This window comes from Boleophthalmus pectinirostris, unplaced genomic scaffold, assembly GCF_026225935.1.
Source record: "Boleophthalmus pectinirostris isolate CB_2022bp ecotype Guang Dong unplaced genomic scaffold, ASM2622593v1 HiC_scaffold_9, whole genome shotgun sequence".
Classification (NCBI taxonomy): Eukaryota; Metazoa; Chordata; class Actinopteri; order Gobiiformes; family Gobiidae; genus Boleophthalmus; species Boleophthalmus pectinirostris.
In genome coordinates, this window is record NW_026571541.1 from 26,682,775 (window position 1) to 26,702,052 (window position 19,278).

The window sequence follows — 19,278 nt, forward strand, 5'->3', positions numbered from 1 at the left end:
TAAAACCAGGTCTAAACCAAAACTAAACCAGGATTAAAACCAGGTCTAAACCAGGGCTAAAACCAGGTCTAAACCAGGACTAATCCAGGTCTAAACCAGATCTAAAACCAGGTCTAAAACAGGATTAAATCAGGACTAAAACTAGGCGTAAACCAGGGCTAAAACCAGGCCTAAACCAGAGCTAAAACCAGGTCTAAACCAGGACTAAACCAGAACTAAAACAGGACTAAACCAGGGCTAAAACCAGGTCTAAACCAGGACTAAAACCAGGTCTAAACCAGGACTAAACCAGGACTAAAACAGGACTAAACCAGGGCTAAAACCAGGTCTAAACCAGAGCTAAAACCAGGTCTAAACCAGGACTAAACCACGACTAAAACAGGACTTAACCAGGGCTAAAACCAGGCCTAAACCAGGGCTAAAACCAGGCCTAAACCAGAGCTAAAACCAGGTCTAAACCAGGAACTAAACCAGGACTAAAACCAGGCCTAAACCAGGGCTAAAACCAGGTCTAAACCAGGACTAAAACCAGGCCTAAACCTTCCTTCCTATTAGAATTAACACTTTTCACTATTTTCATAATTCATCAAAGCCATTTTTTTGTATTTTTAAATGTTATTGTGCTTGAACATTATTATTATCAAATCTAGGTACAAATCATTCCACAGTCTAACACTAGACACAGATGCAAAAGCTTTTCATTGTTGTGGATTCAAAACAACAATACAATCACAACAAAACCTGGGATGCTGTTAGTTATCATATCAGACACACCACATTATTAAGAGAGTGTTTGAGTTAGGGAGTTTTAGCAATAAGATCTGGCAACGTATTTCTAATTGAATAATCAGTTTTGAAATTAATACACAAAATGTAAACACAGAACTATTATTATGTAATGTAAATGTTTGTGTAATTGTAAATACACCAATATTTCAGTTGCCATCAGTAAAATCAGTGCTTATATCTCAAAATTTGAACTTTGATGCAGCACCTTAATATTTTAGCTACTTAATCTTTGTATCTCATTTTATTTATGTCATCTGTAATGGTGCATTTTGAGCATCTGGCACATGTTTTTCCAATGTGTTTTTTTAATAAGAAAAGACAAATAAACTAACCTAACCTTAAGGAAGTGTACACTACTTTTCATTTATCAAATCTGAGACGTTTTTTTACTTAAAATCCTGAAAAGATGTGAATGTACTAAGAACAAACAATGATTTGAGTTTATGGCTCCCAGAAAAGAATGTTAAAGGTGCATTGTGTATCTTTTCTGTAACTTTTTGAGCTATAAAACCACATGTAAATGAATAAATGTAAGATGGAGCTGTTTAATGTCACACTATAGAACATTCCAGGTAGAGCAATGACACACAGGTGAGCTAAACTGTTAAAACTGACCGTGTAGTTTCACCAGAACACACGTAAACAGCAGTATTCTGACCTTGTCCAGGTTGTGCAGCAGGACCAGGCCGGTGACCCACAGGTCTCTGGGTCTGACGGTGCTGTTGTGCAGAGGCAGCGTGTGAAGCAGAGACATGTCCTCTCCGTCTCTGTCCCACAGCCCCACTGTCCCCCCTCTGCTCACGCTCAGGTACTGCCCCCAGCTCTGCACGTACACCACCTGTGCACACCGGAGGACACAGAAACAACAGCAGAGACATCATATTCATGTTTTTTATAGTACATTTTTATCAGCATGACTTTTACTAGGGGTGTCACGATCAGATACTTTTTAGAATATCGGCTTGGATTGGATTTGGTGAAAAGATTGAATACAGCGCAAGGAGCCTTCTACATAACCAAGAGCAGCTTAAACACAGAGGCTCTAAAACAGCTCAGATAATTATTAATGACAAAGACTGTATTTGCTTTACCTCTGCGATATCTTTACGGAGACTTAAAAGTGATAACCAAACTTGGGACTAATCGGCCAAATGCACTAACTTGTTGTAAATATCTTAAGTAGCCATGTGCTTCATTCCGCACTCTTCTAATTTAATGTCTCTCCCTCTTTTTAATTTTGTGATGATTATTTATGTTTCGATGTATTTTTATTGTGATTTTAATTTTAATTTTTATTCTGTAAAGCTATTTGAATTACTTTGTGTACACCTATTTACAGCCCTCAAACATGAATAATAAGGTGAAAAACGCATTGCCTTTAGATACAGAGGCATCTTTTTACTTGTTTATTATTTATTATTTATTTAGAAACATCATCCACTGTCTATGTCATTATGTCCTGAAGCTACTGTGCTCTGGATGAGTTTAAGACTTTTTTTATTTATTTTTATTTTTTTACAATATTATAACAAATTAACCCAAATAATTCATTATAATATTGTAACCTATATTTTAAGTGGGCCCTTTTATAGCTGGTAACAACTGTATTCAGCTGGGGCAAAATTCACTTCAATATTTATAAAAAACTGGATCAGTATCAGGAATGGCAAATATTTAAAAATCGGATCAGGGACCAAAAAACTGGCCGGGACATCCTTAATTTCAAGGATGTTACAAATTAGTACTGCAATTACTCATTATTTTGGTTGTGTTGTTTGATGAGTCTACAAACGATTATTTCTAAGAAACCACTTTTTTCATATTTTCTGTATTTTCTTTCTTTAAGAATTGATTTTTAAAAATAAAGTCTAACAAAAATGTGAACTCCACAGTTTTATTCAAGCTAACAGTGTGGACTGTTTATCTGTGGCAGGGCTGTCTTTATTCACTGGGCAGCTGACTTAAATGTGTAAACTTGTACATCTGGTGTGATGAGGCAATGACTATTTTTCCAATGGATCAAGAAGAAGCCCCATCTGTCACATAGTAAGCGGCAATCTTGGGACTCTGTGGCAATCTAAACACAAGCACAATATTTCACATGATTTGATTTACAGTATTCAAAGTCCATGAACCAATACCAGGGCACTTACACCTACACTTCTAATTCTGTATATTAATCGTTGTCTTTGTGGTGTCCAAACATTTTTTCCATCCATGTTTAAAATACCACCATACATTCATTCATTCTCAGAACCTTGGAGTAAAAAGTGAAGCGTGGCGGTAGATAAATGCCATCCTTTTAATGAATGAAGTGTAAATAGTGTAGTATTAAATAGTGTATCCTTTGAAAATTCCAGAGTTTTAAATAAAATGCTTTTGCCCTTTCAAATCATAGACTGTATAAAGAAGTAAACTAAATGAGTGTAACTAAATGACGTCACCCACAGCGTTCGACTCCAGTCAAATGAAGCTCATCGGTTAGCAGTAATAGGGGCGAATTTGCAGTCAAGTTCCATGTTATGAATAGAAATTAAATTACTGACAAAATAGTGAGAAAAAAACAGCAGGATCATGTAAAGCGCGCTGAAATATGGTGACTGTGGTGACAGCAGCAGTTACAGACAGAGGGGCGACAGTTTCTCAATACAAAGTGAATTGGAGACGGAGTTGATGGAGCCAGAAGCGCACCCATGCTCACTTTATATTTGGAACATGGCGGACTAAGAAATAAGATGGTGTCCACACAACATTTTTTGGTCAAAAGGTGAAGTTTTTATTCGTTTTGGCCTTTTGTTGTTTTTGGAAAATGGGTTCCAGAGTGGAGAAATCTGAGAACGCTGACGTTGCGTTGTCGTGTGGACAAGCAAACCGTAGCTTTTGGAAAACAATAACGTTGCGACCCCGTTATTGCCACGTGACCAGAAGAAAACTCCACACAACAACAGGTAACAACCATAACAACGACCACGGTGGACAATGGAGCTGAGTTTGTGCTGTGGACGCTTCTAAGTTTATTTGCACTGTTGCGTCAAACCCTCTTAATCTACTATATCATATAACACCAGCGGAGACACATACACAATTATACGCGTCGGATTCTTTGTAGTATTGTGTGTCCAGTGTATTAGTGTGTTCCACTGGAGGAAATAATGACTGGAATCGATCGATTGAAATCACAAAGAATTTATTTCCTATTCAATACAATTCTAATACAGAGCTCTGGGTCAAATCGTTTCCCCTGATGGCCTACAGCTACACAGGACTTAATTCAGGCGATCTGACTGCCTGTGTTTCCCTCAACCCAGAAATATAAAACATCAGTATGAATAGGCAGATGATATGTTGAGCAGGTTCAAGCCTTGGATCCTCCCTGAAGCCTCTCTGTTTATAGGAATGACCACCAGATTTCAATTATAGCCAGTTCTATTTAAGCTTGGTGCCAGCCAGGATGACCCCACGTCAGCTGCTCTGTAAAGAATGTCCTTAAAAATACACAACTTTCACAGCAGTATCTTTAAACATATATATCAGATTTCAGTGGTTAGGCATTAATTGTTTGAAGCTCTCGATTTACCGGTCAGTCTTCGTTCCTACTCTCACCTATGGTCATGAGCTCTGGGTAATGACCGAAAGGACGAGATCGCGGATACAAGCGCTCGAAATGAGTTTCCTCCGCAGGGTGGCTGGGCGCTCCCTTAGAGATAGGGTGAGGAGCTCAGTCACACGGGAGGAGCTCGGAGTAGAGCCGCTGCTCCTCCACATCGAGAGGAGCCAGTTGAGGTGGCTCGGGCATCTGTTCCGGATGCCTCCTGGACGCCTCCCTCGGGAGGTGTTCTGGGCATGTCCCACTGGGAGGAGGCCCCGGGGAAGACCCAGGACACGCTGGAGGGACTATGTCTCTCGGCTGGCCTGGGAACGCCTCGGGGTCCCCCGGAGGAGCTGGAGGACGTGTCTGGGGTGAAGGAAGTCTGGGAGTCCCTGCTTAGGCTGCTGCCCCCGCGACCCGGCCCCGGATAAGCGGACGAAAATGGATGGATGGATGGATGTTTGACTTCATTAACAATATTTAAACAAATATATAATTTCAGTATTTAATAATTGCATGTGGTACACTCACGACACTTTATTCCTTGATACAACCTTAAAGTGGCTCTGGCTGTATCATGTTTAAAGCGCCACATACTGGTGTGGCATATGTATTACATCTTTTTCACTCAATGCTCCGTTGTCATCTGGACGTGAATATTTACTGATCCAACACGTGTGTGGACGCAAATTTTTTTCATCCTGCAAAAAAATAAAAATAAAAATCCAGGAGCGTTGTTGTGTGGACGCAGCTTAAGACTGGTGTGCTGTTAGCATTCTAGTTGTAATTAATATTACTTTGACCACTTCACTCTCTGGTCTCAAAAGTTGTGGAAAGCTCTTATAAACTGAATGTTGTGAATAACCAGGAATGTGTTAGGAAAATGAGGAATAACTTTGGACCACTGCAGACCTTTTCAAATGAACCCTTCTTTCTGTTTTTCACATTTTTCAGACTGTAAAACTCAAGTAGCCTACAGAGCTTTTAATATGTGAGCGTGTTTCGACTGTAGAGGTCACAGACTTTTCGCCGTCTCCAAAACAACTGACACCACATTTCACTGTCATCAGGATTGAAAGATTAAAGAACGGCCCACTGTCATTCTAATCCAGCACTTAGCATTTTACACAAGACACTTAATTTACATATTAATTGATAAAAGCAAAAAAAAAAGTCATTTATCTCAGAAGAAGTGGGCCGTTTTGATGAGCAAGACCTTAATACCTCCCAACATCTCCCCCCCTTAGCTCAGTGTTTAATAATGGGAAGTTCTTTCATAGTCAGCAAGGTTTGGTGTCCGCTCAAAGTCAAGTTACACCCAGAGATGTGTTGAAAGCATACATATTTTGCTCAGTTTTGTTCTTTGATTATCTGTTCCTTTTATAATATTGTTTGAACTTCATGAACTGAGCTGGAGTCATGCCATGGTTCAGTAGTCCAGTTTTTAAAATCATAAACTATGGAAGATATTTTGTTCCATCAGATTTTGAATTTTAAATGCTGCTGAATTTCTCACATTGAATGTTTTAACTCTGAAAAAAACATATTTTTATTCTGAATTTTAGTTGCTGAAATTTGAAGTGTACATTTTCAAAGTGTTTAAAATTCAAAATATAAAAAAAAGATCTCCTTTTAAATATTCAACACAAATATTTTCAGGCTCTCAAATTCAACTGTAAAAATTCAGAGTGTAAAATTCGCAGTGAAAAAACTTCACAGGAAAGATTCAAGATGTCAAGGCAGAAGCAATTGATCCAAAGTGATCCGATCTAGCTTTGTAACAAGCAGAAAATAGTGTAGTGAAGCGATCTGATTGGTCAGAATTAGTCTCATCAAAACTTCATCTCTTTTATTACTTAAATGTAAACCCCGCCCACAGATGAGAACGACCAATAGGAAACATTTAAAAATTCAAAGTGATATTTAAAATTCAAAATATGATGAAACTAATTATCTTCCACAATCAACCAGCATCAGTGCCTAAACGCATAACTGGAAATGAAAGTGAAGTCTAGAGTATTTTCCATTATGCAGATATTACTTTAATTTACTAATTGTGAAATACCAAGGTGATCAAAAGCATGTTTAAAGTCACAAGATGCATTATAAATATGTTTGTTAAAGGTGCACTGCATGACTTTTCTGGTGGAGGGTCTGTCAAATGCTTTTCTCCATGGAGATAATATTGCTTTGTCTGAAATCTGAAATGTTTCACAGTATGGTAGTAAACCTTTCTATCTCCATGGAGACCAAACCAGGCCAAGTTACAGGTCAGATCTGTGGAGAGGCAACCCCCGCTCACAGTCAGAACACCTGTTTTTCTACATATTTTTGAACTATAAAACCACCTGTAAATGAATAAATGTGAGTTACAGCTGTTTAATGTCAAACTGTGAAACATTCCAGGCAGAGTGATGACCAGGGGTGTGCAAAAATATCAAAATATCAATATACAGTATTGTATTGTTTAATGTGCTGATACAGTATCAATGTCATGGGCTGCTGTGTCGATATACATATCGCCAAGGGTATTTTTTGGTATATTTTACAAAATTATTTTGTGAAAGCGCTAAAATTCTGTTGCTTGTTTAGTGAAAGGAAACTCGTTTATGTGACACATTTGACATTTTCACTGTTTCACTGAAGTGATATAACAAAGACTTTTAGTATCACAGTCTCGATTTAGCCATTTATCTTTTATTGAATCATATCGAATCAAATTGAAATATATTGTATTGAATCATATTGAATTGAAAGCTAACTGTATCGAGATATATATCATATGTATCATATGTATCAAGATATGTATTGTATCGTGGTCTATGTGTCAAGATATGCATCGTATTGTCACCTATGTATCGAGGTATGTATCGTAACGTGGCCTATGTATCGAGTTATGTATCGTACTGTGGTTTATGTATCGAGTTATGTATCATATCGTGGCCTATGTATCGAGTTATGTATCATATCGTGGCCTATGTATCGAATTATGTATCGTATTGTGGCCTATGTATCGAGATGTTTATCGTATCATGGCCTATGTATAGAGTTATGTATCGTACTGTGGCTTATGTATCAAGTTATGTATCATATTGTGGAGTATGTATCGAGGTATGTATCATATCGTGGCCTATGTATCGAGTTATGTATCATATCGTGGCCTATGTATCGAATTATGTATCGTATTGTGGCCTATGTATCGAGATGTTTATCGTATCATGGCCTATGTATAGAGTTATGTATCGTACTGTGGCTTATGTATCAAGTTATGTATCATATTGTGGAGTATGTATCGAGGTATGTATCGTATCGTGGCCTATGTATCGAGTTATGTATCGTATCGTGGCCTATGTATTGAGATGTGTATCGTATCGTGGCCTATGTATCGAGTTATGTATCATATCGTAGCCTATGTATCGAGGTATGTATCGTACTGTGGCTTATGTATCAAGTTATGTATCATATTGTGGAGTATGTATCGAGGTATGTATCGTATCGTGGCCTATGTATCGAGTTATGTATCGTATCGTGGCCTATGTATTGAGATGTGTATCGTATCGTGGCCTATGTATCGAGTTATGTATCATATCGTAGCCTATGTATCGAGTTATGTATCGTATTGTGGCCTATGTATCGAGTTATGTATCGTATTGTGGCCTATGTATTGAGTTATGTATCGTATTGTGGCCTATGTATCGAGGTATGTATCGTATCGTGGCCTATGTATCGAGTTATGTATCATATTGTGGCCTATGTATCGAGGTATGTATCGTATCGTGGCCTATGTATCGAGTTATGTATCGTATCGTAGCCTATGTATTGAGTTATGTATCGTATTGTGGCCTATGTATCGAGTTATGTATCGTATCGTGGCCTATGTATCGAGTTATGTATCGTATCGTGGCCTATGTATCGAGTTATGTATCGTATTGTGGCCTATGTATCGAGGTATGTATCGTATCGGCAGCTTCTGAATGATACCCAGCCCTCGTGACAACATGCACCTTTAAGTTAGTATGAAATAACACACAGCTTCTCCCAAACTCTGTAAAAAGTCATAACCAAGCCTTTAAAATGTTCTGCACGCTCCAGTCCTCTCTCCCTTCGCTACACTTGTGGAGGTCAGCAGACTGCTCACCTTCTGGATGGGGTCCCGGTGTGGGGAGGGTAGAGAGCGCGGGGGTCTCCAGCGGGGCACATTACCACGTTGGCTGAGGCGTTTAGCTTTTTCCGAGAGCTGAAGTAAGAGGAAAGAGCAGAGGCCGGGCCAGTCTATGACCCCCTCCTCTTTCAGCGCCTCCATGTCCAGGAGAAGTCCACTGCGCTCCTGACTGAGAGCCACGCTGTCAAAAAGGAAACCATAGTCCTCTTCCGAGCCACGGCCGACCAGAGACAGAGCACCGGATACAAACTCAGCGCGGGATAAAGGGCGAGGTGAACCAGAGGAGTCCTGTGAATGAAATGTTTTTTTGATTCAATGATTCTGAAGTTTTACAGTTAATTTACATTTTCAGATTAAGGGAACTGTCATTGAATCTTAAAAATATGAAAAAAACTAACTATTTTTTCTTCTACTAGTATTTATTCTTCACTTACCTTATGCATTCCGAGCATCATAATTATTTACCCCCATGAGTTTGTAAGCAATTTTCACAGCTTTCAGAGAACAGAGCAGAGGTTTGCCATGGTTAAAGCTAATAGCAACTAACGTACTAATGGACAACAAAAAGCTTTATAATCAGATGCAGATGGTATATAGTGGATTTATCTGACCTCAAGAGCTGCTTAGACAATATATCTGTACTGGGGTAAGACCATAGACTGTATAAAGGAGTGGACTAAGTAAGTGTGACGTCACCCATAGTGTCTGACTCCACTCAAAGGAGCCAGGTTCTATATGAATAGGATTATTGTATGAACAAAATAGTAGAAAAAAACATCAAGATCATATAGATATATAGATCATATAGGAGCTGGAATATGATCTATATTTTGCTCAAATAAATGGGAAAAATTCTGGCACAGGGTTTTTAATTATTGTTGGCTTCATGTGCAATTTGCGTGAATGTAAGTTTACATTTTTAAGAAGGTCAGAGAGAGATCGTTGTCACAGTTACTTTTACAACATACCTACAAAAAATGAGTGATACTGGCAGCACGGTGGCTGAGTGGCTAGCACTCATGCCTCACAGCAAGAAGGTTCTGGGTTCGTTCCCTGGGTCGCCCGGGCCTTTCTGTTTGCATGTTTCACCCTGTGTCTGGATGGGTTTCCTCCATCAACCCAAAACATGCTGCATAGGTCTCCAGAACAGTTGATAACCAAGGTCAGTTAAATACAATCAATCAATGAATCTGCCAGGGACGACAGGTGGAAATTAGCACTAATGCTACAAGCTGATGTACAATGCATCTCTCCTGTTAAGGTTAATGCAAAAATTGTGCACTGTCCCTGTCTCAAATAAATAAATAAATAAATAATGTACTGTACTGTAAGTTGCAATAACACACACATACAGTATAAAATGGCCTTTTGAAACAAGGAGGAAATGGGCAAGATAGCAATATAGCTATAAATGTAATTTTCCAATCCTGGATCAGAGGTGGATAATATTATTTTGAAATTCAGCTGAGACATTTGTCACTGTGAGGGACAGGAGGACACTGGAAAACTGTCCTCCATTGTTGACACTCCTGCTTACCCACTGCACCAGACTGTAGAGGGACAGATAATACTCCCTACAACTGTGCAACAACTCACCCACTGCACCAGACTTTAGAGGGACAGAGGAGCTCTTTCTCCAACAGGCTCCTACAGCTCCGCTCAAAAAGTGAGAGATACAGGACTACAATCATACTATAATACTCCCTACAACTGTACAACAACTCAACCCTTACGTAACAGATAATACTCCCTACAACTGTACAACAACTCACCCTTATGTAACAGATAATACTCCCTACAACTGTACAACAACTCACTCTTATGTAACAGATAATACTCCCTACAACTGTACAACAACTCACCCTTATGTAACAGATAATACTCCCTACAACTGTACAACAACTCACCCTTATGTAACAGATAATACTCCCTACAACTGTACAACAACTCACCCTTATGTAACGGATAATACTCCTTACAACTGTACAACAACTCACCCTTATGTAACAGATAATACTCCCTACAACTGTACAACAACTCACCCTTATGTAACAGATAATACTCCCTACAACTGTACAACAACTCACCCTTATGTAACAGATAATACTCCCTACAACTGTACAACAACTCACCCTTATGTAACAGATAATACTCCCTACAACTGTACAACAACTCACCCTTACGTAACAGATAATACTCCCTACAACTGTACAACAACTCACCCTTATGTAACAGATAATACTCCCTACAACTGTACAACAACTCACCCTTATGTAACAGATAATACTCCCTACAACTGTACAACAACTCACCCTTATGTAACAGATAATACTCCCTACAACTGTACAACAACTCACCCTTATGTAACAGATAATACTCCCTACAACTGTACAACAACTCACCCTTATGTAACAGATAATACTCCCTACAACTGTACAACAACTCACCCTTATGTAACAGATAATACTCCCTACAACTGTACAACAACTCACTCCTTTATGTAAAGTTTGTCTTATTCTAAGTCTAAGTAGCAGAACTTTTGAGTATAATTTTTGGCTGCTCACTCTCTGCTTACATCACCCATATTTTTTCCCCCCCAAAAAAATAAAGGCATTATTAAAATAGAAAACAAAAGTTCAGCTAGTTCCTTAAACTACCGTTACTTTAAACTTTCGGTGTGTATTGATTCCTGTACTGATAGACATCCAGTCAAACACTACACCAACTATTTACAAGTCATAATAAACCGCCGTTTTATTTGAGGTCACTATGTCAACAACACCTGTTAAAATGTTCCCCTCATGGCAACATTTACAAGCTCGCTGTTTAGCATTTTTAGATGATTTGTAATAACATTGTTCGAAATGTTATATTCAATCCTATTCTGTCTCTTATAATTTAAAGTCATGTAAAATGTGCAGTTTCTTACATTTTTACTGGTGTTTTTTCATTGCCCGGCTTGTGAAACAGTCCAGTGTCCTATAAATTCCTGAGTCCACTTTTTATGTATTCTGAATGCTGTATGCGGTTTACTCGCTTCGTTCTTATAGGCTGCACATTGAACCAAGTTTTCAGACATTATTGGTGCACTGTGTAACATTTTACTGGTGTGGGGTGCTCCGTCTGCTTTTCTCTGTGTAGGTGTTGTCACTTTGTCTGAAATGTTCCACAGCATGGTATTGTATGTAGACCTATATTACATTTATTCAATTACTGGTGTTTCTATTGCAAAAAAAATACATGTATTCCTTTTTGATGATGTGTTTTCCAAGTTCACACAGGCATTCGCTACAAGGGACCAACGGGCCTCAAAGTTGGCAGACATCCTGGTGCAAGAGTGGTTCTACAAGTTTGGTGTCCTACCTCGGTTGCATTCAGACCAGGGCACAGGTCAAAACTTTCAGTCAAAGCAGCCTAGTCAACTCAGTCAGCAAAAACTCTTCAGTCCGCAAGCCACATTGCCTGTGATGGGACCAATGCCTGGATGGCAGCCAGCAGCTTCCATGTCTTCAATTGCCTGAAGTGACTAATGCTCTGTAAAACATCTTTGTGTGTGAAAAGTGAAAATGACTTACTTAATTACTCACTGAAAACCAGTCCCCTAAGGAAATGGTCAGTGCGAACGTTTTAATCAGACATTTCATGACCTCCTAAGGACACTGCCCACTGAGGAGAAATAGAACAGGTCCAAATACTTGCCACAAGTAATCTTTGCCTACAATCCCACAGTGCATCAATCCACTGGTGAGTGTCCCTATTTTCTGATGTTTGGTCAGGAGCCACATCTATCTGTGGATTTCCTCCTTGGCCTTTCCTTCACTTTTGTTAGGGGAGCTTGGCCAGGCTGGCGCCACCTAGTGTCTCCGCTCAATTTAATTTCTCTCCAGTGACTAGATTAGGAATCAAAATACATTAGACGGTTCGCAAAAACAGCGGAAGTGCAAGTTCGGGCACCAGCCAATCAGCAAAGAGCCATACATTCAGTGTTGTCAACGATTCCCGAGATCATGGATTTAAAGCCGGAACAAAGAAAATGTTTGGAGAATTTCATCAAGGGGAAAGACGTTATTGCCCTTCTTCCTACGGGATTTGGGAAAAGCTTAATATACCAGTTAGCGGTGCATTACATACATCATGATCAAATAGCAGCGATTGGTTAAATGACAAAAAGTACCTGCCTACTGTCGAGCGAACAAATTCCAACGCTGCGAAGTCAGACGGTTTCTATGAAGTGAAACGAAGTGAAACTGGCTGATGAATCAGGCAAAAGGGAGCTGGCCTCTCCACATAACTGACTTGCAATTTGACCTAGTGGCATCATCTATTTGTTTATGTGAAGGTAGAAAGTAAAACCTCATATTTTGGACCATTAAATTTTGTCTTGCTGTAGTACATATATATTGCATAAGCAGATCTTGAAGTCAAAATATGTCTGCTGTGATCTGTCTGCGTCTAACAGAGTATGAGGAAGTGCGCTCTAAGCATGCTAGTTGTTGTTAACATCACCATGACAGTGAAACTCCACTCTGGCCTCTCAAAGTTGTAAAAAGCTCTTGTAAAAACTTCTGTCTGTCATGTCTGAAGAAGGGTTTGGCCTGAAATGTCACACTGTGGTGTCATTGAAATCAAAATTTGCGAGCTTCAAAAAACTGCAGTGCGGATCCTCTTTCCCTTTATTGTACTATTTTTATCTTTGGACCCAGCACGCAGTTGCAATTTTTGTCAGATGTGCACGTCTCTATCTACCAGTAAAAGCTCTTGTAATGTCATCACGGTGAATAATTAGGATGCTAAAAACATATAAGGTAAGTGAGGAATAACTTTGGACCACTGCAAAAGTTTAAAATTAACAGTTTTAGTTACAAAAATTAGGTAGAGCTTCTTTAACAAGTTCAAAAAATATTTCTTTGATGGAGACTTGTAAACCTAGGCTTGCTTCTTTTATAGTAAAAAGTAGGGATGGAACAATAACCGAAATATTATGATATCGTAACGTCAAAAGTCTCACAAAATATCGAATAACAAGCTCCTTTGCTTAAATGCATGGTTTTATTGTAGCACAAGCTGATAAACATAGGAAACTACATATCCCATGATTCATTTCAGTCCAGACAACATGAAGAAATAAGTTTTTAGTTGAATTCTTGGGATTATAATAGTTTATTTATTTATTTAATAGGGACAGTGCATATTAATGAACATCTACAACATTGCAGTGTAAATATGACAGATTATAGCAAGACTGCTAATTTCCATCTGTAGTCCCTTGGCAGGTAACACCACAAATTTAAACAAAGCAAAAACAAGTAACAAATCTATACTAAAAGTGTCCACAAGTCTGTTTTTTCTTTAGCCACTCTTTTAAGGAGGACTTAAAGGTGGCAAGAGTTGAAGTTTCTCTTATTGATAGTGGCAGACTGTTCCAAAATGTTGTGCCTCTGACTGAGAGCACACATTGTCCGAATGTTGTGCGTCTGTGTGGGATGTCACAGTTCCCCCGGGCTGTGGCCCTAGTTCCCATCCCACTCACAGTCTTTACTTTAATAAAATCCTGTAATGGAGGAGGGGCAAGTCCATGCAAAACTTTATAGACAAAACATCCATATTTAAAACCAATAAAATTATTAAAATTAAGCAAATTATACTTGTCTAAAATAGTGCAGTGGTGACATGAGAATGGTTTCTTGTCCAATACTTTTATGGCTTTTTTAAAAAGTGATTCGATGGGTTTGAGTGTTGTGCCAGCAGCGAGTGACCATGTGGTTCTGCAGTACTCTATATGGGACAGAATCATGGAGTGTAAAAACATTCCTGCCGCATATAAAGTCATAAAAGGTCTTACTTGTCTAAAATTCACTAAGTTAAAATTAACAGTTTTTGTAAGGCGCTTAAATGTCAATGTCGGGTAATGGTAATAATTCACACCAAAATCTTGTCAAGGTATTTTAAAAGCCAAAAAGTGTCTGATCTACAATTATATCAGCCTCTTCAAAAATATCGCAATAGATATCGTACCATGAGAAGCATATCGTGATAATATCGTACCGTGAGATTTGGATATCGTTACATCCCTAGTAAAAAGACACAAAGACCACCATGTAGGTCTAACAAAAGTTTACGTGTAATAAAAAAAAAAAAAGTGCGTCATCACCACAAACAGGCTCTGCAGCTTCCTGTAGTCGTCCGGGCTCATCCTGCTCTCAAGCTGCGCCACTTCCCTCCTCGTCGCCATGGCAACGCCCCGCACCTGTCAATCATCAAACACATCCAAGGTCACCCGGGTGAGCCGTATCAAATCGCATGTCTGAAATGTGACAATGTATATTTTTTTTTACATAAATGTCATGACAATTTGCTGTCGTCTTTTGCGGGCCGCGTAGCCGAAAAATGTCCTCCGTGAACCGTGCGGAAAGGTCTTAGCGTTTTCAAAAGAAATTCCCCACCGCTCCGGAGCTTTCAGAGGGCCAGACTGGGAGAGCAGAAATAGTGCGCGGTGCCAGCGGGGGGTCCAGTGATGTCAAAGCACAGTTAGGTCAGGTAATGTGAGGTGGGGGAGAGGAACAGCGGGAGGAAGCATGAAGGCTGTGTTAAATTGGCCTTAACGGGGATTAGAGGGAGAAATGACAATGATAGATCTTAACCTTATACTTCAAAGGAGGAAAATGCTAAAAAGTTTGTCACAACTTTAAATGATAATACAGTACATTTTATAACAAATCAAATCAAACTGCACTGCTCTTTCAGATAGAATTTGTCTAATTTTTGTTGTCTGTTCTTTAAAGTTTTTTATGTGTGTGTTTTTATTGCACTGGAAAAACTTTTGTCCTTACTGTAAGCGGGATTGCATCTCCACAAACCATTTCGCCTGTTTCCATGGAGACAAGCAGAAATTAAATGGACTCTGATGAAGACATAAGAGTCCATTATGTGAAGATGTAAGTCCACTCACTGTAAGAATAGAAGTTTTTCTCCGCTTTTCAATGCAATAAACACATCCATAATGAAAAATCATACTTTTATTTTAGTCTAGTTTTTGGCAAAAACAAAAGAAAAGTGACCGAATACTGGGGCTTTAATTCAGATCAACTACGCCTAGAGAGTTATGCTTACTTCAGTATTAGTTTCCCCCAAATACTTTTTACATAGGATGTAACGATATCCAAATTTCTCGGGACGATACTTTAAGGGATGCTCCAAACGCAATTTCGTTGTTCTTCTGTGACAATGACTAGAAGTTGAAATAAACAATAAACGATATTATCACGGTGCGATATTTATTGTGATATTTTGGACAGGCTAATATAATTGTAGATGGGACACTTTTTTGCTTTTAAAATACAAGATTTTGGTGTGAATTATCTCCGTCATAATTCCAAGAATTCAAGTCAAAAACATATTTTTTTATATTGTCTGCACTGAAATGAATCATGGGATATGTAGTTCCCTATGTTTATATAACAGGCATGTCCAAACTATGGCCCGTGGTCCAAATGTGACCTTCAGACAAATTTTTCTTGGCTCAAATTGGCCCAAATTACATGGCATCAATTAGAAATTAACTTTTTACTGCAAGTTTTTAGAAAATCTACTTTGATAAGGCTAATATTTAATTTATTTAGTGTGTGGTTTTAAGGATCTTAGCATGAATAAAGACTGATGGCTCATTCTAACGTGTTAAACATGCACATATTTCAATTATTCACTGTATTGAGCACCGGTCTATGGCCCTCGATCAGCCCTCTGCTTCGTCTGTGTTTACATATGTGGCCCTTGATTAAAAATATTTGGACACCCCTGAATTATAAGATGTTGCTTCTATAAAACCATGCATTTAAGCAAAGACACTTGTAATTCGACATATTGTGACCCCGATATTATTGTAAGACTTTTGACGATACAATATCACAATATTTGAGTTATTGTTACACCCCTACTTTTTACTGTTTACTATGTTGTACTTCTTTTTGAGTAACATTATTTAGAAGTAATAGTACTCCAACCCACCTGAGCTTCCTTGTGCTCCTGCTGGCCGTGGCTGCGTCTGGTCCGTCCGTGGGAGAGGAGAGTTAATTCCAAGTTTGTGTCCAGAGGTTTGACTAAGCCTGAAAAAGCCAGAGAAAGTAATCAACAGTGTAAGCCTTCTTCTTCCACACACACACACACACACACACACACACACACACATACACACACACACACACACACACACACACACACACACACACACACACACACACACACACACAGAGTTAACTAAGTGCCCTCAGCCTTCCAGACAGTAGCACAGGCCACACGCACCAACCTTTTCTTTTATTATCCTCCACTTTTTAAGACCTCGGGCACACGTTTCCTGGCAACCGGCTTCATGTTTGGTTCGCGCCGGATCGGGTCTGTGTGGCACAATGACAATGCACATGTGTATGTGTGTATGTGTGTGAGTGTGTGTGTGGTTTCTATTGAGAGATTAGGCACTGGAGGAAAGATAATCTGCTTGCGGTTGTAGCATACAGAGGGCAACAAGCTAAACATTTTTGTAGTGGGGTAAAACTGTAGTTGAAATACACATTCAAGTGATTCTAGACACTTTTTCAACTTTGTGATTAATAAAGTGCAATGCATTTATTAATTTTGTAATATTATCTAAACATAAATAAGGATGTAACAATAGCCAAATCTCTCGAGACAATATTTTCACAATAACAAAATTGTAAATATGCTACTTAAGATTTAAAAGTGCTTCATAACAGCCTTTTTATTATGCAAATTGGGTTGAAACAGAGCAAAGGATCATGGTCTATGTAGTTCTCTGTGTTTTTTGTTGTTGTTGATGCTGCAATACATTTAAGCAAAGAAACTTGTAATCTGATATATTGTGATGAGCCATGATATTATTGTGAGACTTTTGACGATACAATATTTAGGTTATTGTTACGTTCCTAATCATAAAATTTTATTAACTGGAAAAAAAAAAAAAAATCAACCGAATCAAATGTAGTTAATGTTGCCTTCTTCTCTAATGTATGTCAATATGTCATTTCATTCGGTGTTTTAATTGCTCAAAAAATAGCTTGAAGGTTAAGATATACTTTATTGCACCTGTATATTTGTCCTCTGCACCCATCCTTTGGTGCAGCTGGGACAGTCTGTCAGGAGCAGTGGGCCTCACAGAGCCATGCCCAGGGAGAACCCATGTCCAGATCTTGAGCTTCTGCTGATGGTTCTGTGCAAGTTTTGAATTGGTAACATGCATTTTTTTTTACTGTGATTGGGATCGCCTCTACAGAGCTGACTTTGCCTGGTAAATGCAGACTGATATCTGTATTTTTTATACAGATTGATATGAGTCTGGTCCCCACAGCTTGCTTTGTACCTTAAGCCCGGTCAAACATAATCGTCCTATCAGATTTGTCTAATTTCAGTGTCACATGTAAAACTAAGGAGCTCATCTCACTGCAGATGAACAGTTTTGTGCTGCTCTTATTGATTCTGCAGAAATCTGTGCTGTTTTTCAGCCACCTGTGATACTTTTATTTCCTTTATTTTTTCCAATATAGATGGAACATGGATGTCCCTGATTGGCTAATCCACCTGTCAATCACACCTCTTAAAAAATGGGGACCTTCACCGGTCACCAGACTCACATCATCATAAAGTATTGAAGTTTGTTTTCTGGATCCCAGGCAAGAGTCTCCATGGAGATAAATCATCACTGGCAAAGCACTGATGTCTCCATTAAAACAATCAGTTTTGTTTACCAAAAACTGCCTCCAAAAAGTATTTAGCTCATGGTGAGACATCAGTAGATTTAAGTTTTCATTTCAGAAATTTTAAAGGTGCACTATTTATCTTTGGATACACCACCTTTGGATAAATTACTACTTTGTCAGGAATGTATTACACTTCTCTATATTACCTGTTTTCAATTACAAGTCATTTGTATTGTCTTGAATACCTTGAAAAAACTTACAGTACTTTCTTACCGCGTGTGGGATCGCCTCTCCACAGACTTGACCTGTAAGTTGACTCGGTGGTGTCATACTGTGGAACATTATCAGCTAAATTACATTATATTATAGGCTATCTAGGTTACATATACATCGCAACCAACCCACTGAGTAGTCAACGGCCTGGAATAATGGTAATTACAGTGAATGGTGACACTTTACAAAATTGGGTCACAGCAATTTCAATAATAAAGCTTTTAAATGAACACTATTACAATTGGATTAGAACAGTGCAAGTAGGAGTCAGTACAGAGCCAGAAATAGGCTTCTGCAAATCCACCATTGAAAATCCACTATTGTACAGGGAGAAGAATGAGCTGCTCCATCTGAAGGAAACTCGGAAGGTTTTGAATATTGGGGATGGGAGGAAATACAAGGCCAGTACAGCACCGCTTAATAAGTTTGACAGTTTAACCATCTAAATCTGAAAAGAGACTTCAAATCTAATTCATAATCTGGTTCATACAATTTCTTTACAAGTAATTTTGTGTAATATTTTACTATTGTCAGTACTGTACAAGGTCACAGTCCACGTTCAAACAGAGGGGAATGAGCTTGGCAGATTAAATTGGGTTTTGACAAACACAAACTTTACACGTTTGTTATACAAGTTATACAAAGAGCCGACATGTGCTGATTTCGTAATTTACTCCTATCACCTAAAAAAGTATTTGGGCTTCAGAGTACCACGGATCAAAACCAAGAGTATACCAGGTCTAAAAAAGGTCTAAACC

General features: G+C 38.7%; 1 protein-coding gene across 1 annotated transcript in view; it reads right to left on the reverse strand.

Annotated features, from left to right (window-relative positions):
• LOC110171881 (WD repeat-containing protein 49-like) overlaps nt 1-14,772 on the reverse strand; it is a 66,929-nt gene extending 52,157 nt beyond the window's left edge. The window contains exons 1-3 of the mRNA XM_055166702.1: nt 14,692-14,772; nt 8,517-8,828; nt 1,448-1,627 (exon numbers count right to left, since the gene is read on the reverse strand). Of these exons, the coding sequence (XP_055022677.1) occupies nt 1,448-1,627; nt 8,517-8,828; nt 14,692-14,772 (573 nt within the window). The remainder of the gene's footprint in view (nt 1-1,447; nt 1,628-8,516; nt 8,829-14,691) is intronic.
• Between the last annotated feature and the right edge of the window lie 4,506 nt (nt 14,773-19,278).